The sequence below is a fragment of the Colletotrichum fructicola genome (assembly GCF_000319635.2).
Source record: "Colletotrichum fructicola Nara gc5 chromosome Unknown KSG_Nara_v1_contig07, whole genome shotgun sequence".
Taxonomy (NCBI): domain Eukaryota; kingdom Fungi; phylum Ascomycota; class Sordariomycetes; order Glomerellales; family Glomerellaceae; genus Colletotrichum; species Colletotrichum fructicola.
The window spans coordinates 2,165,735-2,188,182 of NW_027094057.1; the positions used below are offsets into that span (position 1 = coordinate 2,165,735).

Consider the following 22,448-nt stretch of genomic DNA (forward strand, 5'->3'; position numbering starts at 1 on the left):
GCAACTTGCCAATTGCAGACCACGGCGCCTCTGTTATACGTCTGGCTACACGTTGTCCCCTGTAGCCTTGCCCGCTTTGCACATGCCGACATCAGATGCACAAAAACTCACTTTTGTGAGCCTTCTCCAGCTTGCACATGTTCGTCATCGCGAAGTCAAAAGTGACGTCTCGCACTCTATCGATCAGGACTACCTATGGCATGGACCAAAGAATATGCAATAAAACTGCTGTATTATACCGCATGCACAGCATCCCGTCTGCATGTCTTGCCATAGCACACCATGCTTTTGGAACAAAATTCTGCCCAAGCATGACTACTATCGTTGTGTCTCACGTCACTCTAAGCTTCGTCGCATGTCCACGAGCTAATAGGATGCTAGTCTCTGCTGGTCTCATGTTCAACTTGATTGAGCTTTTGAAAACTGCATGACCGCATTGAATCCACGCGTCTATGCCTATGTCCCTAAGCTCCGTCTTCATTATCGTCGTTGGCCGAGCTATTCAGGCGATAGCCAATAACGACTATCTATACAACCGGCGCGCCGCTCCTGCTTGCTGCCCAGGGTGCGAGAGGCTCTCGTTGACGGCCGTTCGCAATCTCTGCGTTGGCAAAGTTCAGCGGCATCGGCTTGGAAGAAGACGCGCCAGCCCAGCACGCCGGGCGATAGAACTCCTCCCTCATCAGACAGATCCTCAACTGGGTTCCAAGACAATCAACAGACAGCAAGCAGTACAGTCCAACACTAACAAATCCCGATGACTCAAACCGCCCAAATAAATGCAATAGCCGTAATGGTATGCGCCGTCTTTTACACCATTTGTCGTGGCCCCCAAAGACGAGGTATTATTATCTCCCAATCTCTTTTCATGAATCTCTAGAGAAAACTTCCGTCATCAATGGCCGTCATTCGTGTCGTTGAAAGCGTTGCCCACACAGGAAATCTGCGGAGCGGGAGGCGGGCATTTGTTCCGCGTTTGCAGGGTAACAAGGAATTCGCCTCGCTTCTCGAATCACTGAGGGGGCTGGTAGTTGAGGGGACGCCTATGGCAGCATGTTAGATAAACACCGTGGGGGCGAAGTCAAGGGAAAGGCAGACGAACTTGAACAGCAAAATATGCGGCTCCGGCTCATGAACCTCGTAATGCTCCCAGCCCAAACTCTGCACATCATGTCAGCCTGTGATGTTCCGTGCGGGAGAAGTTCGGACTCATACCTGAGTGATACCAAGTGCGCGCCATTCCTCCTCCCAAAGCAGCTTCAACGTTCCGTGGCTGGCATCATGGTAATCTTTGGGGATAGCCTTGAGCATGGCTTTGGGAAGCTGCACATGACGGTACTCGAATTCGCTGTCGGAATACCTAGATGTGAAGGACTGGGTCAGTTCCATGCGGTCCCTGCTGTTGTGCACCAGCACGAAGGCAATGAGGGACTGGAGTTGTTGCATACCGTGCCGAGTAGTGGATGGAGTCGATGAACTCGTCCAACCGACCCCGTTCGGAGTCGGACAAAGGGCGCGGGACCTTGTTGCGACGGCTCATGTCGATATCCATGGCGGCTGCTGTGTCTGTGTCTGCGTGCGTTTGGGTTGCTGTCTGTGGGATGAACGGGTGGCGTCTAGTCTCGGTACCACAAAGGCGAGACAGCCGGCGGGGTAGCTCTCGGTTCGAAGACTACAAGAGTTCGAGTGACGGGTGACAGCGAAGGCGACAGCGGCGACGGCGGTCGGGACTGGCGATGCTCGGCGATGCTCGACTCTCGGACGGTTGGGGGTCTAAGGACGCGAGCGAGGACTCGGGGCCAGCAGTTCTAGGTCAGGCGACCAAAGCCAAGCAGATGCGAGGTCGAGGGTGGTAAACAACAAGTGCAGGCGGGGTAGGCAGGAATTGACGCTGAAACAGGCTGTTCCAGCTTCACCGACTGACTCAAAGGGGGGAAATGAGCTGGGAAGCAACGAGAGACGAGAGAGGGAGGTCGGGGGACGGAGAGCTTGAACCGATCTCGAAAAATATGGCGGAGGAGGTGGCTGGCGCGCAAGAACGAGGGGTTATTATTCAAAGAGTGGGAAAAAGATATGGCCTGTAAACAAAAGTCGGATTGGATCACAGTCAATTCAGACCCCAGCACCACGGCCGCCGGTCCACCTGTGACCGTCCACCACTACCAATTGGCCCTTGGGGTCCGAGGCGTTTTTTTTTTTCTTCTTCCCTTCGCTCCCCTGCGGCAACTTCCGCTTTGGTTATGTTGGCCCTGCTCAGGTGTACCGAGGCGCTGTATTTTGGATCGAGAGTACCTGTGGTGGCTTACCTAGGACCCGACTCACCAACTCCCAACACTGACCGACAGACTGTGTGAGAGCGGTGTCGACTGCCTTTTTTTCTCTTTCTTTTTTTTCTTCTTCTTCCCCTAGCCTTCCCCTTCCCCTCTGCCTCCGTCCTTCCTCTATCGCGCCCGTGACATCTCGGTCTGAGAATCCGCAACGGCTGGATCCACCCAACCGGCTGCCAACCGGCACCAGCCTTCTTCCAGTGTCCCAACAGCGACGGTTCTCTGCATCCGCACACTCCACTCTCTTTTCACAGCATTTTACGGTCAAGAACCACCACGCCTGCCAAGTTCTGGGTGCCTCGAAAACTGCTGCGCACCTGAGGCACTAACGAGCCTGTCCCTCCATCTGCCAGCTGCCAGTACGCGCTCGACAATCGACCGATTCAACGGAGAGTTATTCATACCCGTACGGGCAGATCCCCAGCTTGCAGCGCGGCCATCTTCATTGCGAAGTATCCTCCAGCCAGCAATCACAGCGAGGGGAAGAAACCCAACCACCTTCTATTCAACTCCAGCAACAGCTCTTGTTTGTCCGGCCACAGAACTTTTGACCTCGCCAAACCAACGGTTCTTTCCCGAGCCTTCCCACCTAGGGAGCTGCGCTAGAAACTACCTTACATTCACCTCTACCTTGAGCTCTCAGCTTTTCCCTTCCAGCACAAACACGCTAGCGACAGACTGCGCCCTGCGCCCTGCAGCCCTGCTCGCAGCCAACCTTGCGACGGCCCACAGCCGACACCTTCCCCGACTTTACCTGCCACCACCTTGCCAACTGATCGATCCCCCGATCTACAACGACGCGTCTTTCGCAAAGCAGTCGCAGCACCACCATCGCATCGACCTCCACAAGTCGCCATCTTCCATCAGCCATTGCACCCACTGCATAGACGGCAGCTATCTGCAACTCGTATGATAGAGAGCGCATGTCTCCGCGACCACTGCCCACCAATTTTTGATGGATCACAAGCGCAAGTCGTCCGCCGCAAATGGCGCGACCGAAGGTGCTGATGAGCGCGCCGCAAAGCGCCTCAGATTGTCACAGGTGAGCTTTTGTTCTACCCCTTCCCCATGCTGTCCTTGGTCACTCGCCTCTTGTTCGCCCAGCTTTGATGGTCCGGATCTGCTCTTGCAACCTGTCCCCTCCCGCGTTGCATTCTCACAATGACTTGCCTGCAACCTCCGGGGCCAGCCGACAGCCAGGCCAACCCGCCATCACCAACCACTCATCCCACAGTACCCCAGTCTGCCTGAGCTCCTAGCATCCACCAGCAGTCTCCATACCCCTCCATAAGGCATCCTACGAGAAGCAGAGATGAAATAGACAGGCTGATATCACCACTACGCAGAAATACAATCTCAGCAAGCAAGAGACTGTCGAGTCTACCACCGAACATGGCCTATTCTTCCTGGAACAGATCCGCCAGACCAAAGATAAGAAGTGAGTCTATCCTTGACGTACTACGATGCATCCATGACCATCAAAACCTGTTTGGAGGTGCACAGCCATCTAAACAGTAGACGCTGACAATCCATTCTTCCAGTGGCCGGCTCGTGGCAGGATACTTCGAAAAGCTCCCCTCAAAAGAGAGCACCCCCGAATACTACAAGAAGACGCGCATGCCGATCTCGCTGTCCATGATTGAACGGAAGCTCAAAAAGGGAGACTTTTCTACCCTGACCGAGCTCGAGAGCTACTTCAAGCGCATGGTGACCAACGCGAAAGAGTTCTATCCTCGCAACACCCAAATCTTCGACGATGCCGAGAGGGTCCGAAAGGCTCTCAGCAACTACATGACCAAGACGAACCCTGCATACAACGGTGGCAACTACAGTGCCGTGCCGACGCCTCTGCCTGCCTCTGGTGTTGTAGACGAAGTTGAGGAGGAAGACGAAGACGACGCGACCCCTGCCAAGACGGGCCGCCGCAAGTCCCAGGGAAATGCGAAGCCTGCGGAAAAGCAGCCCGAGGTCGACGAAGGCGATGAGGACGAAGACGAAGATGCCGAGGAAGATGAAGATGAAGAGGATGAAGAGGAAGAAGAGGAAGACGACGACGCCGAGGGAGAAGAAGACGATGATGAGGAGGCGAGCCAGTCCTCAAAGCGCGCGGCGATAATCATCCGTCGCAGAGGCCCTGGCAGACCTCCCAAGGGAGTGACGCCGCGCAAGTCCAAGGGTCGTACTAGCACACCCAGTCGTCCTGACTGCGAGTACGAGGACGTTCCGTACAAGGGTCTCACTTTCCAGGCCGCGCAGGAGAAGATTGTGGAAGAGATGCTGCGCAAGCGAGAAGACGAGTATGTCACCCTCTTTCAGGAACCCACAACTGCATCCGTACTGATTACTTGTGTAAAGGCCCGAGGCGTACTTCGAGCCTTTTGTCAATCTACCTCCCCGTGCCCTCAAGGACTATTATCGGGTCATCAAGGAGCCCATCTCAATCAAAAAGCTCCAGAAATCTGTCAAGGGAGTTAAGGGACGAAATGAAGCCACGGGTACCAGCGAGTTCAAGAACTGGGCTGCGTTCGAGGAGAGCGCTAGCCTCCTTTGGAAGAACGCTTGCTTCTACAATGAAGAGGGAAGTGAGATTTACGAGTTAGCCCAGGAATTGAAGGTGAGATTTTCGGCGGGAAACGGCGATCCTTCATGGTAGAACTAACTGGGGTCAAGGAATTCTTCCTGGATGAGCTGAAGCAGGCCAAAGCAGTTGTCCCAGAGCCATCACAGCCAAAGATCAAGTTGAAGGTACAGCAACCTGCGGCAGAGCAGCCTACTACGTCCAAGAAGATTACAATCCATGTGGGAGGCAAAAGCGATTCGGCGGACTCACCGGCACCTCCTGTTCCTCAGTCTGCAGGCTCTCAAGCAAGCGAGCAGATCGCCCCGAATGGCACCACGCGTCAAGCTGCTAACCCTATCATGCCAGCTGCGATGGACAGAATTCGAAGCACTTCGGCGGCCTCTCCCAGTCCTTCAGTTGCCAACACTATCAAGCGAGAAGATGTTATGCGCCCTTCTCCTGCCGGTACGCCCGGCCACGCGAGTACACCGTCGGCCTTTCCACCTCCTGGCCAACCCGCAGGACTGTCCAGTGCAACTTTCCAGCCTATCGGTGCTCCGCAGCAACAGGCGCAGCCGAACGGGGTTCAGCAACCTAGCAAGCCTCTCTGGGACCAGAGACTTCGCGCGCCTGGCAAAGGTAGATTGCCGTGTTCTCAGTTTAGGTGACGCCATACTAACAGTTTTATAGGCATTGCGGATGCCCTCATCTCTAGCCTCAAGGTCCAGACTCATCCGATGATCAATCATGATCGTCGGTTTGAAGTTACCGTCAAACCTCTCGAGAAGGTGTCCCAACAGTCGGTTACGGTTCATATGCCTGCCAATCAGCTGAGGATTCAGATCGTTCCGACCTTGCCTGCCTTTTTAGAGAAGGAAGGACGCCAGTACAGACTCTGGGTGATCATCAACCGGCATACACTCACTCCGGTTCATGGAGTTCCAGGTCAAGTGCTTTCAACCGGCGAAAGGGTATTCGAGGCCCAGCTCCAGGCTGGTATTGTCAACACCATCGAGGTCCACGTTGTTGCAGCATTGCCCAAGGGCCAGAAATTGCCGAGTGGTGAAGACTTTGAAGTGGAGCAAATGACGGTGCTCGCCAACGTCGTGAGAAACTAGGAGCCTCCGATCAGCATCAGTGACGCATCCACTTCTGTCGAACTATTGGGGGGACACTTGGTCGGTTCAGACCATCAGCGCACAGAATCGTCGGGTGATGCCGTTGGCTATCGTGACCGTAGCGCTGCTGAACGGGCTGTAGGTTTCTTTGCCCCAACCTTGCAGGCACTTTGGGACAAAGCTGAAGAAAAAAGGGTCCATGGCGATCTCCCGAACCATCTTCTCGATCGGCGCCCCGAGGCATACAACATTAGCGACAACGGTTATACACGCTACCCCCCGATGCACTATTCGAGTCGCGTGCTGTTGCGACCAGATCAAACGCGGATGACTCCGCAAATTGTTCAACCCACAGCAGCGGCTCCGGAGATCAAGCCTCGCAAGCGTTTGCCGGATGACAGGCTGGCTTGGTCCTTGCCACGTGAACAGAAGCCGGATGTGTCGCCCACAGCTTGGTCGAACCTGCCAGACCCGTGGCGCCCGACTCAACCGAAGCCCCAGAGCCAGCCTGAGGTGAGGGAAGAGCCCGGGAGAGGACTTCATAATGGGCTATCTTTAAGTCTTGAAGATGCACACTTCGCAACGAGCTGCATTCTTTCCATTGGGCCCGATTTAATGATGAAACTGGGCAAGCACGCTCGTCCTAGTTTGCTGATGCGGGCCTGCGTTTTTGATGAGAAAGTGATAAAAGGACTCGTCAAGGGACTCGTCAACTATAACAACAACCTAGCATTGTTCACCGATCAGGCTTCTATCAGCGCAGTAACGATCAAATGGATATCCATGCTCAGGGAGGCGGACGCTATGGGCGACAGAAAGAAGGGTCTGATACACCTCATGGGCAGCGTAGCACTCCTACTCGATGACCAGGACATGTTCAACAAGGTTTTGCGACACGTTTCCCCGATTTGAGCTGCGTGGTACTTCAAGTTCGCAGGGCATTCGCCCATCCACGGGAAAGAGGAAATCGGTTTTGGATGGTTGGTCTGGTCAACATTCACAGAGAAGTCGTCGTTTGTTCTTATATTGCTGTCGTTGTGGGACTATTTCGATATTTGCGGCCCGTTTATACGCCTTCAGATCTGGGCATGGAAAGGCGTTGCTGCTACTAGGGTGTTGCCGTGGTGGGTTGGGACGGACAAATATGTATAGATAGATAATAAGTGTTCCATCACCAGACTGGTTTTTGCATGCGTTGCCTTGCTGTTCTCTTCCATCTCCAGGGCAAGTGCTTTCACGCCGGAATCAAGATGAATTTGATGTCACCCGGAGTTCACTGAGGCAAGTGTCCGTGAGCAACTCTGCTTATTGAACGTGATGCGAAGCTATCCCTCCATAGGAGCCAGGATGTCGTAAAGCTGCGCAAGCTTTGCGCAGAGAACTTCGTATTGGAGTCATACTTGCATGACGTCGTCTGGGGATCCGTAATTCAGCTGTGGATCCTAGTGGGAAAATTGGAGCAGCGTTTACCCCAGCAACCGGCATGCAAGCAGTGTCTTGGAGGACGTCGGTAATGCGGCCGGGGTGCCGTCGGACCCTCCGACGTAGCAGCTTTCGTTGTGCGACGGGGGCTTCGGGGGTCGGTGGGCTCTTCCCGCCCAGAAGGACAGCAGACCTGGCATCACATTGTCTTGTCTCAGATGCAGCCTCCTGCGTATCCGTAGTTGGTGAGCACGAGGACAAACGCTCGTTGTTCTCGACAGCTACGAAAGACATTGGGCTGGGCGTTGAAATAGGCGCGGCAGGTTGCATCACTAGCAGCAGCCGGGCCGGCGGCAGTTGATCTGATGTCTAATCTGTGCAAGCTGGTTGGCACACAGGCATACAATTCAGTAGGAAGGTGATAAGAGAGTCTACGCTGAACTTTGTGCATTCGATTTTTCGTAGCCAACTCCAATTGACCCCGATACCGTCTGAAGTTGATCAAAGGTAGAACACCTGAAGAAGCCAACTGGTTGGAACCACAAGGCCGGGTCAGCTCGTTGAAAGAAAGCTCAGCCAGCTTCTGCTGGTGTTCCCTCCACAGCGGGTAGGATGAGTCAATTGACCAATGTCGGAATCGAGCTCCCGTGCGGCATGCAACGCCCCCGTTGCCGCGTTCTCTCCGCTGCTGCACAATGTGAAAGGCGCGCCTCTAGCAGACCCTCCTGCTGCAAGAACCCTGTTACCAGTGGCAGGCGAGGTCTTCTGGGCGGTCAAATCATCCAATATTGGGGGTCGCCAGCCGTCGGGAGACTGACGATTGAAGGAAAGGCGGTGTCTGTCTCCAGCACCACCAGAAAGGCTGCAGGACCAAGCCGACTGCACTGAGTGACCACCAAACACCTCACTGCAGCAAGGTGGCACAGTGGACACGGGCCAGAATCCGGGCAAGCTGCAGCATGTGGCATTACCATTTCGAGGGCTAGCGCGGAAGCAATGTGGGAGATCGATCTTCCGATAACGGGGGGTTGATTGGCCGGCACAAGGAGTGGATGCCACTACAGCCAATGGGAGGCTCCTAAAGCAGCCCACTTCAGGTGGCATCTAGCGGGGTACAGGCAGGACCGACGTAAGGACCGGCCCTGAAATTTGTTAACTCGAGAGTCAATGGCACGGCGCTGCAGCGTGGTCGGGGGTGTAGGTATTTGTCTGGAGCGGGGCCAAAGAGTGGAAAAAATTCTTTTTTTCGTCAATTGACTGGTCGACCAAGGTTGGCAGCGAACGCCGTACTCGGTCATCACTGGCCATCCCGCCCAATCCACTCCTTGTAGCGTCCGCCTCGCCTCAGTCGGCCTGCTTCTGGCTTCCCAGCATAATTTTTTTCCTTTACATACAAAGGCTGCCTCTGCCACTCTCTCCCCGGTTACGTCTCTTCTCCTGTGACTCAACCAGCTTTACCCCAAAATCTTGTATAAATATCGTCACCATCCAGACTCTGGAAATCCCGCCTTCCATCGATTCGATCCATCAACCCCGAACCTCGAGCGCCGCTGTATGAACATACAAAATGTGCCCTACTCCTGATGTCCCGGCCACCAACGGCCAGTCCAATGGCACCAATGGCCACACGAACGGCTCCAATGGCGCTGCCAACGGCAACAACGCTGGTGCGTACTACGTGATGCTTGCGCGACAACGTTTCGACCGTGACTGACTCTTCTCGCGTCCAGACCACCCTGGCTACACTGCCATTCCTGTAGGGACACCCAAACTGGCTTCCCACCGTGATGCCCTGTTCTGACTCCGATCGCGCAGACCAAGCAGAAGCACAGCAACCCTTACCAGCCGGTAGGAGACTTCCTCAGCAACGTCGACCGTTACAAGATTAGTATGTTCTGCCGTTCTCTAGGCCCTGCTCTTCAAAGCAGCCACTGACTGGAGGCGCAACAGTCGAGTCCACTCTGAGAGAGGGCGAGCAGTTCGCCAACGCCTTTTTCGACACCGAGACCAAGATCAAGATTGCCAAGGCTCTCGATGACTTCGGTGTTGACTACATCGAGCTGACCTCCCCGGCGGCTTCTGAGCAGTCCCGCAAGGATTGCGAGGCTATCTGCAAGCTCGGCCTCAAGGCCAAGATTCTGACTCACGTCCGCTGTCACGTAAGAAGTCTCGCCATCTCGCGAGCAAGACTACGTCGCTAATCAGTGAACAGATGGACGATGCCCGTCTTGCCGTCGAGACCGGTGTAGACGGTGTTGATGTCGTCATTGGCACCTCTTCCTACCTGCGCGAGCACTCTCACGGCAAGGACATGACCTACATCATTAACGTGGGTCTGACTTCAATTCCGAGTCGCGCAATGATTTACTGACAGCTTTGATGAACAGACTGCCATTGAGGTTATCCAGTTCGTCAAGTCCAAGGGTCTCGAGATCCGTTTCTCCTCGGAGGACTCCTTCCGTTCCGACCTCGTCGATCTGCTTTCCGTCTACAGCGCCGTCGACAAGGTCGGCGTCCACAGAGTCGGTATTGCCGACACCGTCGGTTGCGCCAGCCCCAGACAGGTCTACGACCTCGTCCGCACGCTCAGAGGTGTCGTCAGCTGCGACATTGAGACTCACGTAAGTCGCGTCTGAGTGCGAAGATCCCACAAAGGCTCGACCATGCTGATGCGCGAGATTTAGTTCCACAACGACACCGGATGCGCCATTGCCAACGCCTACTGCGCTCTTGAGGCTGGTGCCACCCACAGTGAGTTGCTTTCCGTAGCCCGTGCCTGGGAAACTACTTGCTAATTGCCTGTCGCAGTTGACACCTCCGTCATCGGTATCGGTGAGCGCAACGGTATCACCCCCCTGGGTGGTCTGATGGCTCGCATGATCGTCGCCGCCCCCGAGTACACCAAGTCCAAGTACAAGCTCCACAAGCTCAAGGAGCTTGAGGACCTGGTCGCCGAGTCTGTCGAGATCAACATTCCCTTCAACAACTACATCACTGGCTTCTGCGCCTTCACCCACAAGGCTGGTATCCACGCCAAGGCCATTCTCAACAACCCCAGCACATACGGTATGTGGCCCAGCTACAGCGTTTGGCCAGTGACGAAAGCTAACTCGGAGCAGAAATTATCAACCCTGCCGATTTCGGTATGAGCAGATACGTCCACTTCGCCTCGAGATTGACTGGATGGAACGCCATCAAGAGCCGTGTCGAGCAACTTGGCCTCACCATGACCGACGCGCAGGTCAAGGTCGTTACTCAGAAGATTAAGGCACTGGCAGACGTCAGGCCAATCGCCATTGACGACGCCGACTCAATTATTCGTACTTTCCACTTGAACCTCAACTCTGACGAGGAGAAGCCTCTTCTGCCGAACCTGACTGCCGAGGAGCAGGCCAAGTTCGAGCAGGCGGAAAGAGAGCTTGCTGGCGAGCCGGAGAAGCGTGCACTGGATGAGGCTGCAGCGGAGCCCGCTGCCAAGAAGGTTAAGGCGTAAAAATTGTTTTCGGGATGCATACGGGACTTCAAAAAAGGGGGCATCTGCTTGTACAATCATAGAGGGGAGAGCTACAAAAGTGTTTAGTTCAGATACCTCATCATATCAACGACGAAATGGAACGTTTATACTACGTAATTTTGACGCAGACTCCGATGTCGCTGATGCTATAACTTTCCCCACGAACCAGTAGAGCTCTTGCCTCGAGAGCTTCATCGAGGGCAGACACTCAGGCCACGTAGCTTGCAATGACATTTGCTATCCTTCCCGTAGTCTCACCGCCCTCGGTCGCAATAAAATCAATGGTCATCACGTCGCGTGCCCGTTGTCCAGGTAAAGCTCCAAAAAGTTAGCTCAGACGTGGACCGGGGTCCAGTTGGTGGGGCTTGGCCAAGGAGCTAAGATAAGATAAGCAGCGGCAGAATGCAAAAAATTAATTCACTGACAACTGGGTGTCTAACCGCCCGCGCTGAATCCCTTCTCTGTACCGGCAACGTCCAAAACTTCACCTCGAGAATGCGCATCCCTCTCATGCCCTCATGACACAATAGAAGCCGATCGAAATACCTCTTCTGAAAGTCGACTTCAATTTTGACCGATCGAAATACCGGCCGCGACCATAAACACAAATTCAAGATGGATGCGCACGCCCTGCTTTCGCGGCAAGGGTGGCGCGGCAAAGGGCACTCCCTCCACGCAACGGACGACGCAATCGGCCTCGCGAAACCGCTCCTTCTCAATCGCAAAGATAATACAAAGGGCCTCGGCCAAAAAGCGCATTTCACGAGCGACACGTGGTGGATGAATGCGTTCGACGAGCAGCTCCAGGGCCTGGACACGTCGAAGAAAGGGCAGGTCACGCAGACCGTCACGCAAGGACGGCTGAACCAAATCGAGAAGGTTTCTGGCGGGAAGTGGATGCTGTACGCGAGCTTCGTCAGGGGCGGGTTCTTGGATGGGACGATCAAGGGTCCGGAGGAAGACAGCGGCACTTCGACGCCGGAGAGCGAGGAGACGAGTGGCGATAGCGAGGATGGAGGCGTCAAGCTGTCGAGGGGCAAGGAGAGGGGTGAGACTAAGGAGCAGAAGAGGGCGAGGAAGGCTGCGAGGAGAGCGAGGAAAGAGGCGAGGGAGGCGAGGAGAAAGGAGCGGGCTTTGAAGAAGGCGAAGAAGTCTAAGGTGGTAGAAAAGGCCGACAAGGGGCAGGCGAGGGAGGAGTCTAAGGAGGAGAGGAAGGCAAGGAGAAAGGCGAAGAAGGCGAAGAGGGAAGCGAGGAAAGGAAAGACCGAGTCCGGGTGAGGTTGATCTGTCCAGGACATGGATCAGCTATAAAACCAAGGGTCTCAGGCTCACAGGTTGACAACCCTGCCGACTAGGAGGAAATCGCGCCGTTCACATGATGAGCGTTAGCGCTTGGTGACTACGCGGCATCGGGCAAGGCCGGTGATTGCCGCATGGAACGCACCAGCTCGAAAGATACCATTGGCGCAGCATATACAGTGCTGCTTCCGGCAGAGTTTGCGATATGGCTATAGGATCGGAGCGCAAGATACACATCCGCGGTGTAACGGTATGCTTTCCAGCATAACCGGCCGCCGTAATTCAACTTTTACGCCATTCAAGCTGCCGACGCTGACTGTCTTCTGTGGTGCAGTTCCTTGTCTCTCATGCAAAGGCTTCGGGCCCATCTGAGCTAACATCTAAGGTTCTTTGGGCGTCTTACCCGGCTTGTTGGACAGCAGCCAGGGTCTCCTGTCCCAAAAGTCGTCCTTGATGATGTCCAGATGCTCTATCACGACGCGGGCCTTGTTGCGCTTCTTCTTTTCCTTCTCGGCCTGCGACTTGCTCTGTTGCGTTGGTTCGGCCAGGGCATCTGCGGCCTCGGACGCATTGTGAGTTCCGGGCTCGACAAGTTCGTACTATGAATTTGTTAGTGTTTTCGTAATCAAGGGGGAGTAGATATCCTTACGTCTCGGAAGATCACACTACCCTTCTTATACATCTCAGGCTCATTGTTATAGTTGATGTTGAATTTTGAGAAGAGAATCTCATTCTTGTCGCCGGAGACGGTGCCCTGGAAAACTTTTAGTTTTTGTGAGAACGGGAAGATTGCCCTTGTTATATGACTGACCGCAAGCATTTGCTCGGCTGTCTTGTTGTCATAGCCGCCCAGTTGGATCAAGGACCAGAATGTTGTATTGTACAAGTTGTTGATGTGGCCTAAAAGGATGAGTCAGATCGAAATTCATGATAGAAAAACTCTAAGCAACAGTTTGCTGCCCGTATGACTCAGACATGTCGAAACTTACAGTCAACCTGACGCCAGCTCATGTAGTCTCTCAAGTTTGAGACAGTGGGATAGCAAACAGCCCTGCCATCAAAACTTGGCAGAGGTGGTGAAAGCGGGGTATCAGGGAAGTATTGTGACCACAAGTAGATGTAGTTGGCAGTGAACGTTGATACCACTGTGCTCACTAGCTTACTAGAGGTTTGTGAGCTTCTGTACTCTTATGCCCAAGGGTTTTGGTGTTCCCTACCTGGCTCTTCTTTCGAACAGCGTGCATGATTTATGGAAGACGAAACTGTACTCGTCGCTCACACCATACGCTATGGTGATGTCTGGAAGTTCTGTTACCACCACGCGCGCGGCCGCGTTCATGAGATCGAGCGCTCTTTTATCGTTCGGCTTCTCGAACTGGTACTTGACGCATAGTCTGTGAGTCGGTCAGAGTTATTCAGTTGTTCGTCTGGTCCGATGTCCCCTTACTTTGTGAAACCTCTGCCGTCGATACGAACCACAATCCATGTGTTTGGAAGAAGGGTGTCAGCTTGCTCGAAAGCCTTTACATATTCGAACCTGTGACACGAGTTAGTCAGGTCTCGAGCTTCATTTCGGGCGACCGTACTTGGAATTCGCCATAATGAGAATATTCGTGCTGAGCCTGCCAAGGTTGATAGGTGAACACTCAAAAATAGGACATAGGGCCGAGGATAAAATAAGAGGAATCGGGCTCGAAACAGGAGGTCAGGAGTCGTCACCCTCCTTTGACATGCGTCAACCCTCGAATGACAGTCAGAGATGGATTTCAGGTAGAGTTCGCGCCGAGTGTAAGGCGGGCGGGAATGGTGGGGGAGGGGTTGTCGCTCCTTCAGTGGGGTTCGTCGCTGAAAAGCTGCGTCCAAGCACCCAAAGGTAGGTCCCTGATCCCTGTAACCTCTGCCGTCAGCCTTGCAGGCGTGATGGAATAAAGGCAATCGCAACCGCGCACGGCTAAACGATAATTTGCGACTTTGGAGCTCTCAGACTTCCATTTTCTCAATTATTTACCAGCACCTTGTCGCTTCGAAATTGGCTGCTCTTGCCCGAATATCTTCGCCCGCAGCCCTATTGAGCATCATGAATTTTCTGCTCAGCAACGAAGAGAACGAGGCCATTGCCGCCGTCGAGGCCATCAATGCGATCAACAACACAAATACGATTCGGTCCGGCCACTCAACATGTCTGCGTTTCAACCGAGCAGGCGACCTTCTTGCTTCTGGCAGAGTCGATGGAACAGTGGTAATTTGGGATATTGAGACTATGGGAGTTGCCAGGAAGATGCGCGGCCACAACAGGAGCATTACATCACTAAGCTGGTCAAGATGCGGCCGGTATCTGCTATCGGCCTGTCAAGGGTGGAAGGCCATTCTATGGGATCTCAAGGATGGCAAAAGATACCGCGAGGTTCGCTTTCGAGCCCCTGCCTACATCGCCGAGCTCAATCCCTTCAACCAGTGAGTATAACCCCCCAACAGATCAGAAGAACTGAGCTGACGCGACAAGTCACCAGTTTGTGGCCTCCATCTTCGAAGAGCAACCAATACTCGTGGACATCTCAGACGTGAACGATGTGAAATACCCACTGCCATCAGCGCCGAAGCACCCCGAGGGAGAAAGGACCGAGAAGCAGTTGAAAGAGGATGCGAAACAGATGACAACGGTTACGATTTATACTTCTACCGGCGAGCACATACTGGCTGGCACAAACAAGGGATGGGTGAACGTCATCGATGTCAAAACAAGAAAGACGATATACTCGGAGAAACCTTGCAGCGGCGTCATTACAACACTGCGTCTCAACAATTCGGGGCGTGTGTTGTTGATCAATGCGCAAGATCGTATCGTCAGAACCTTTCACATTCCGAATCTGGCGGCGGAGGACCTGGACCTCGACACGGTACACTTTACGAAGGAGCACACTTTCTCGGACCAGGTCAACAGGTTATCTTGGAACCACGTCACGTTCAGCTCCGCTTCCGAATACGTAGCAGCGTCGACCTATAATAATCACGAGATATACGTATGGGACAGAGGCATGGGAAGCACAGGATTGATCCGAATCCTAGATGGACCCAAGGAGGAGCAAGGTGTTGTCGAATGGCATCCAGATCGACCGTTCATCGCTACGTGTGGCCTGGAGACGGGGAGGATATACGTCTGGTCCGTCATCCCAGAACAGAAATGGTCGCGACTTGCACCAGACTTTGCGCAGGTCGAAGAGAACCAGGAGTATGAGGAGAAAGAGGACGAGTTTGATATCTACGGTCAGGAGGAATTGACCAAGAGGCGGCTGGACGCCGAGGACGAGGATATTGACGTGGTCAGCTCTGACTTTCTTCACGTGAACAACGGGGGCAAAGAAGCGTTCCGCATGCCGATTCTTTTCGATCTTGGCGAGAGCGACAGCGAAGAGGAGTTTGTCGCGGTATCTACCGGAACCATGAGGAGAAGGAGTCCAGGTGCGGACGGTGAGATACCGGATAGCGAGGTGATTGAGGAGAAGATTCCATCAAGGAAGGGTGCAACCAAGCCGTCGAAGGCCGGCAGGAGGCGATGAAGGACTTGCTGTCACTTCAGTGTGGTGTTTCGACAGCTCCAGCAGCCCGGTTGAAGCGTCGGTGTAGACGCGTGACAGGGCGTTGGATCGCGTAGCTATGGGACGAGCTTCGGTTGGCGTCCAGACCCCTGCCAAATACTTAGCGCGACGGCGGTGATGCCAGACTCAAGCTTCGTACAGCTGCTTATTAATAGCAAACAATGCCCAAGTGGTTTTAGCAAGCGCAAGTTGAACGTAGTCGTGCCTGAAAGAGTGCATCGAGACGTCGAGATATGACCTCGAGTCAATGAATAAAATTTTTGACTCATCGGCCAGTTGCAACTTGAGGCCAGTCAGCCAGCGCGCCTTCCAACGAATCTCCTTAGAAACGTCAAGGTAGGTAAGGTAGAGAGCTACTTCTGTCCTCGTAAGGGATTGGTGCGTTTCAGCACTTTTGCGGGTACCCGGACTACCTCCAGCGGGAGCCTTAGGCACGCGTTCCCAGCCAGAGCAGGAGAGAAAGGAGCGTGACTGCCTAATCCGGCTAGCGCCTTTTGACATGCTGCGCCAGCCGCCTCCAGGCAAGATTTCTCTGACCTCGCTCCTCGCTTTTGCCTCCAAGGCTTCACATCTACAACTACCGACAAGCCATCGCTTCACCACGCGCATCGTCGGAGAGCGCGTCAAAGCACCAGCACACTCCTTTCCGACTCGACGACCGATATCACGATCGCGATTTTTTCTTCGACTCGCCCGCGCTCGGAAGCCGCGATTGGGAGGAACTGTGGAACCTTCTCCTGGGCCGCTGGCCGGGGATTGGCGTGGTCAAGAGCGCCATCATTGGAACGACTTTTCTCGACCTTTTGCATCTCGACGAGCGTTTCGTACGATAGAATTTTGCATTTCCGACTTCTTGCGCCTGCTTTGCGACCTTTTCAAGTCGCGTAACGACTATCTGCTGCATCCGCGTTTTTCGCCCCCGGACTCTGCCAGTCACGCATCGACACCTTCCTTCCCGACTCCGACAGAAAAACCGGCAACATGGCGAACCTGTACTTTACGCACTCGAGTGCGCCAATCAAGACTGTGGAGGAGATCCAGTTTGGTCTGATGGCGCCCGAGGAGATCAAGAATATGAGTGTCTGCCACGTTCTCTACCCCGAGACCATGGACGAGACGCGCACCAAGCCTCGTGACGGCGGTTTGAACGATCCCATGCTCGGTTCCATCGATCGCCAATTCAAGTGCAAGACCTGCAACCAGGCGATGGGCGAATGTCCAGGCCACTTCGGCCATATCGAGCTGGCCAAGCCTGTGTATCACCCCGGCTTCATCAAGAAGGTGAAGAAGGTGTTGGAAATCGTCTGCCATAATTGCAGCAAGGTGCTGGCGGATAGAGTTAGTCTAACCGGCGTTGCTTGACAGCCACCTTGACTCGATTGTGCTAACCTGCCCATCTCAGAGCGACCCAGAATTTCTGCAAGCCGTGAACACCAGAGATCCTAAGGTTCGATTTAACCGGATATGGAATATCTGCAAGAAGAAGACCCGTTGCGAGAACGAGACCAAGGAGGTCAAGAACGACGATGGAGAGTACAGTTTGGGAATGAAGCAGGCTCCCGTCAACCACGGTGGTTGCGGCAATATCCAGCCCAGAGTTCGTCACAAGGCGTTGCAGCTCATCGCCAAGTACGAGTCTTCTGGCGAGGATGGTGTCAAGAAGAAGGAGGAGCCTCAAATCACACCCGAGATGGCTCACAACATTCTGCGCCGCATCAGCGATGACGACCTGAGGGACATGGGTCTCAACCTCGAGTACGCTCGTCCGGAGTGGATGATCGTTACTGTTCTGCCAGTTCCGCCTCCGCCTGTTCGTCCTAGTATTTCTATGGACGGCACCGGTCAAGGCCTGAGAAACGAAGATGATTTGACCTACAAGCTGGGTGATATCATTCGAGCCAACAGCAACGTCAAGCAGGCCATTCGCGAAGGCTCTCCTGCACACATTGCTCAAGACTTCGAGCAGCTTCTGCAGTACCACGTTGCCACCTACATGGACAACGACATTGCTGGACAACCTCGTGCTCTCCAAAAAAGTGGTCGTCCCGTCAAGGCCATTCGTGCCCGTCTCAAGGGCAAGGAGGGTCGTCTCCGTGGAAACTTGATGGGTAAGCGTGTTGACTTCTCGGCACGTACCGTTATCACTGGTGACGCCAACTTGTCTCTCGACGAAGTCGGTGTGCCCCGAAGCATCGCTAGAACTCTCACCTACCCTGAAACAGTCACGCCATACAACATCGGCAGGCTGCACGAGCTGGTTCAAAACGGACCCAACGAACACCCTGGTGCCAAGTATGTTATTCGCTCTGACGGAACCAGAATTGATCTTCGTCATCACCGTCGAGCCGGTCAGATTTCGCTCGAGTACGGCTGGAAGGTCGAGCGTCACTTGATCACGGGCGACTACATCATCTTCAACCGTCAGCCCTCCCTGCACAAGGAGTCTATGATGGGTCACAGAGTTCGTGTGATGCCATACTCTACGTTCCGTCTCAACTTGTCCGTCACCTCGCCCTATAACGCCGATTTCGACGGTGACGAAATGAACCTTCACGTCCCTCAAAGCGAAGAGACGAGAGCAGAGGTCAAGGAACTGTGCTTGGTACCGATCAACATCGTGTCACCGCAAAGAAACGGTCCTCTTATGGGTATCGTGCAGGACACTCTTGCCGGTGCCTACAAACTCTGCCGTCGTGACGTTTTCCTCACCAAGGAAGCCGTGATGAACATCATGCTCTGGGTTCCCAACTGGGACGGTGTAATCCCCCCACCAGCTATCATTCGTCCTCGACCAAGATGGACGGGTAAGCAGATCATGAGCATGGCTATTCCCAACATTGTCAGCTTGCACAATGCCCCGGACTCCAAGGAAGACAACCCGCTTAAGGACGAGGGTCTTCTTATCCAATCCGGCGAGCTCCTTTACGGTCTGCTTTCCAAGAAGAACATCGGTGCTGCCAGTGGTGGTATTGTCCACATCGTCTACAACGAGCACGGCCCCGAAGCGTCTATGAAGTTCCTTAACGGGGTTCAACAGGTTGTCAACTATTGGCTGTTGCACAATGGTTTCAGCATTGGTATCGGTGACACGATTCCCGATAAGTTGACCATTGAGAAGGTGCAGGTACATATCGACGAGCACAAGGCGGAAGTCGAGGCCTACACTCAGCAGGCTACCGCCAACGAGCTCGAGCCTCTGCCCGGTATGAACATTCGTGAAACTTTCGAGAGCAAGGTTTCTAAGGCCCTCAACACTGCCCGTGATAAGGCTGGTACCACTACACAGAAGAGTTTGAAGGACTTGAACAACGCCGTCACCATGGCTTCGTCTGGTTCCAAGGGTTCGTCCATCAATATCTCCCAGATGACTGCGCTCGTCGGACAGCAGATTGTCGAGGGTAAGCGTATTCCTTTCGGGTTCAAGTACCGGACGCTGCCCCATTTCACCAAGGACGACTACTCTCCCGAGGCTCGTGGTTTCGTCGAGAACTCCTACCTCCGTGGCCTGACGCCAAGCGAGTTCTTCTTCCACGCCATGGCTGGTAGAGAAGGTCTGATTGATACCGCTGTCAAGACTGCCGAAACCGGATACATCCAGCGTCGTCTGGTCAAGGCTCTTGAGGATGTAAGTGCCAAGTACGACGGTACAGTCAGAAACTCCCTGGGTGATATCCTTCAATTCCTGTATGGTGAGGATGGTCTGGACGCTATCTACATTGAGAAGCAGCGGATGGACCACCTCAACATGTCAGACAAGAAGTTCGCTGACCGGTTCCGCCTCGACGTCATGGATGAGACCAGACCAGACGAGCTTGATTGGCTTGAGTACGGTAATGAGATTTCTGGTGACCCGTCAGTCCAGCAACTTCTGGACGAGGAGTACGAGGCTCTCCTTCATGATCGCAAGCAAGTTCGCAAGATCAACTTCAAGAGGAAGGACGACGAGTCGATGCAGCTGCCTTTGAACATTGTTCGTCTGATGGAAACTTCCAAGAAGCTCTTCGCTGTCGAAGACTTCCAGCGGAGTGATTTGAAGCCTCAGGATGTCATCCCTGCTGTCCAGGCTATGCTCAACAGAATGACCATCGTTCGTGGCAACGACGAAATCTCCAAGGAGGCCGACCGAAGCGCCACCATCCTCTTCAAGGCGCAGATCCGCTCCAGATTGGCCTTCAAGCGTATTGCTTGCCAACAGCGCCTGAACAAGATGGCTTTCGAGCACGTCCTGGGAGAGCTGGAAGCCCGTTGGGACCGTGCCTTTGTCAGTCCCGGTGAGATGGTTGGTGTCATTGCTGCGCAGTCTATTGGTGAGCCTGCCACGCAGATGACCCTGAACACCTTCCATTTCGCTGGTGTGTCTTCCAAGAACGTCACCCTGGGTGTCCCTCGTCTCAAGGAAATTCTCAACCTGGCTCAGAACATTAAGACCCCGTCCATGGTCGTCTACCTGAGTGGCGAGGAAAACGCCAGCCAGGAAGCTGCCAAGGCCCTTCGAAGCACTGTCGAACACACGACCCTGCGGTCTGTCACAGCCGTCACTGAGATCTACTACGACCCTATCATCACCTCGACTAACATTCCTGATGATTTGGATATGGTCGAGTCCTACTATCTCATTCCGGACGAGACTCATGACCGAGCCGAAGATCAATCCAGGTGGCTGCTCCGTCTCACGCTCGATCGCCAGAAGTTGCTTGACAAGGAACTTACTGTCGAGGACGTTGCTAGGCGCATCAAGGAGGAGTACCCCAACGATCTCGCCGTCATTTTCAGTGACAACAACGCCGAAGAGCAAGTTATCCGCATTCGCCCCATGCACGCTGGCAACGATGACAAGGACGAGGATGGTGAGAAGAAGATGGAGGACGATGTCATGCTTAAGAGATTGGAGACTCACTTGCTGGACACGCTTTCTCTGCGCGGTGTTAAGGGCATTGAGAGAGCCTTCTTGAATAAGGAGACGAAGCTCATCGAGACCGAAGACGGAGCATTGCTGGCCGCCAAGGCTGATGAGCGTTGCTCAGAGTGGTACCTGGATACCTCTGGAACTGCTCTCCGCCAGGTCTTGTCTGTCGACGGCGTCGATTCCACTCGCACATACACCAACCACTTGTGGCAGGTTGTTGAGGTCTTCGGTATCGAAGCGGCGAGATCGGCACTTGTCAGAGAATTGACGCAGGTGTTGGCGTTCGACGGTTCATACGTCAACCACAGACATCTTGCTCTTCTTTGCGACGTCATGACCTACAGAGGTACGATCTCCGCTGTCACTCGTCACGGTATCAATCGTGCAGACACTGGTGCTCTCATGCGTTGTTCCTTCGAGGAGACGGTCGAAATTCTGCTCGAGGCTGCCGCTGTTGGTGAACTGGACGATTGCCGCGGTATTTCTGAGAACGTTATGCTCGGTCAGATGGCACCGATGGGAACCGGTCACTTCGAGGTCCTCCTCGACCCCAAGATGTTGGAGACTGTCATCAGCGACAACTCGCGCATGGGTCTCATGCCTGGTATGCCTGTCAAGGGCGGCGAGGCCGGAGGTGCCGCAACCCCCTACGACTCTGGCTCTCCCATGGCGGATTCTGGATACTTGTCGCTCAGCTCTCCTGCTGCCGGAAACTTCTCTCCCATCGTGGGCGCTGGCTCAGATTCCCCTGCCGGTTTTGGTACCGAGTACGGTGGAGGAGGCTTTGGTGGTATTGGTTCTGTTAACCCGTACTCGGCGCAGAGCCCGGGCCGGCCAACAAGTCCATTCAGCACGTCACCGACCTCGCCTTTCAGCAGCTACGGATCTTTCTCGCCGTCCTCGCCGAACGCGGGATACTCTCCCACTTCGCCACTCATGGACGGTGCTGGCGGTCGCTATGCGACTTCGCCACAGTTCAGCCCTTCCTCCCCGTCGTTCTCCCCGACGTCACCCATGCTGCGACCCACGAGCCCTGCAAGCCCCAACTACAGCCCGACGTCTCCAAGCTACTCGCCGGCTTCTCCCTCTTCGCCAAGGCACTACTCGCCCACCTCTCCAGCGCAGTACGCCTCGCCCACCTCGCCGAGCTACTCTCCTGCCAGTCCCAACTACAGCCCGGCATCTCCCAACCTTCACGGGGCTGGTCCCACGTCGCCATCATACTCCCCTGCGTCGCCGACGTGGTCGCCAACTTCACCGGAGGCGTACTCGCCGACAAGCCCGAGTTTCAACCAAAGAACTCCTGGGGCGCAGCAGTCTCCGACCAGCCCCAGCTACTCCCCAACCGTAAGTGTACCATGACTCCTATAAACGCAAACCTGGCAAGTTCTAACACGATGTCACAGTCACCTTCTTGGTCTCCGAGAACCCCTGGACCCGGTGGTTCTGGAAACTAAACGTGTGTCGAGCTCTGATGAGGCATCCGATCGTGCCTTCGGTTCGCCACTTTCTTTTACTCTCCTAATACGCCGACTAATGATTCTACGGCTTAACTGGTTCTGGTTGATTGGAGCATTGCATCTCATCACAGACGCAGGCTGTCACTGATCTCTTCTTTCGCGCGGAGGAAATGGTTGCTATGCATCATAGAAGTGCTCCAGAGACAACACACAAAAACAACACAAGATTGCGCCAAGCAAAATGGC

At 54.3% G+C, this 22,448-nt stretch overlaps 7 protein-coding genes across 7 annotated transcripts; 5 read left to right on the forward strand and 2 right to left on the reverse strand.

The window, feature by feature from the left end:
• Positions 1–1,012: 1,012 nt before the first annotated feature.
• On the reverse strand, positions 1,013–1,552 carry suc1 (Cyclin-dependent kinases regulatory subunit; the record flags this gene model as incomplete). Its single annotated transcript, XM_032029803.1, has 4 exons — positions 1,013–1,043; positions 1,103–1,161; positions 1,216–1,360; positions 1,449–1,552. The coding sequence occupies 4 exons, from the start codon at positions 1,550–1,552 to the stop codon at positions 1,013–1,015; spliced, it is 339 nt and encodes a 112-aa protein (XP_031890359.1).
• A 1,730-nt stretch (positions 1,553–3,282) lies between these two features.
• Positions 3,283–6,917, forward strand: rsc4 (Chromatin structure-remodeling complex subunit rsc4; the record flags this gene model as incomplete). The annotated part of the gene is made up of 8 exons (XM_066152673.1): positions 3,283–3,369; positions 3,674–3,765; positions 3,869–4,624; positions 4,683–4,941; positions 4,998–5,526; positions 5,578–5,993; positions 6,076–6,143; positions 6,200–6,917. The coding sequence occupies 8 exons, from the start codon at positions 3,283–3,285 to the stop codon at positions 6,915–6,917; spliced, it is 2,925 nt and encodes a 974-aa protein (XP_066008049.1).
• Positions 6,918–8,994: 2,077 nt separating this feature from the next.
• CGGC5_v012317 (Homocitrate synthase) lies at positions 8,995–10,920 on the forward strand (the record flags this gene model as incomplete). Its single annotated transcript, XM_032029800.1, has 9 exons — positions 8,995–9,094; positions 9,158–9,183; positions 9,243–9,315; positions 9,378–9,586; positions 9,640–9,756; positions 9,815–10,048; positions 10,112–10,178; positions 10,236–10,493; positions 10,547–10,920. 9 exons carry the CDS (start codon positions 8,995–8,997, stop codon positions 10,918–10,920), a joined length of 1,458 nt encoding a protein of 485 aa, XP_031890550.1.
• A 636-nt stretch (positions 10,921–11,556) lies between these two features.
• Positions 11,557–12,219, forward strand: CGGC5_v012318 (uncharacterized protein; the record flags this gene model as incomplete). Its single annotated transcript, XM_032029799.1, has 1 exon — positions 11,557–12,219. The coding sequence occupies one exon, from the start codon at positions 11,557–11,559 to the stop codon at positions 12,217–12,219; it is 663 nt and encodes a 220-aa protein (XP_031890549.1).
• Positions 12,220–12,620: 401 nt separating this feature from the next.
• rgt-1 (tRNA(His) guanylyltransferase) lies at positions 12,621–13,840 on the reverse strand (the record flags this gene model as incomplete). The annotated part of the gene is made up of 7 exons (XM_032029798.1): positions 12,621–12,839; positions 12,890–12,994; positions 13,052–13,140; positions 13,230–13,402; positions 13,458–13,634; positions 13,688–13,777; positions 13,827–13,840. 7 exons carry the CDS (start codon positions 13,838–13,840, stop codon positions 12,621–12,623), a joined length of 867 nt encoding a protein of 288 aa, XP_031890542.1.
• A 477-nt stretch (positions 13,841–14,317) lies between these two features.
• swd1 (Set1 complex component swd1) lies at positions 14,318–15,797 on the forward strand (the record flags this gene model as incomplete). Its single annotated transcript, XM_032029797.1, has 2 exons — positions 14,318–14,694; positions 14,744–15,797. 2 exons carry the CDS (start codon positions 14,318–14,320, stop codon positions 15,795–15,797), a joined length of 1,431 nt encoding a protein of 476 aa, XP_031890541.1.
• A 1,020-nt stretch (positions 15,798–16,817) lies between these two features.
• On the forward strand, positions 16,818–22,267 carry rpb1 (DNA-directed RNA polymerase II subunit RPB1; the record flags this gene model as incomplete). The annotated part of the gene is made up of 4 exons (XM_032029796.1): positions 16,818–17,174; positions 17,239–21,502; positions 21,565–22,089; positions 22,149–22,267. The coding sequence occupies 4 exons, from the start codon at positions 16,818–16,820 to the stop codon at positions 22,265–22,267; spliced, it is 5,265 nt and encodes a 1,754-aa protein (XP_031890544.1).
• Between the last annotated feature and the right edge of the window lie 181 nt (positions 22,268–22,448).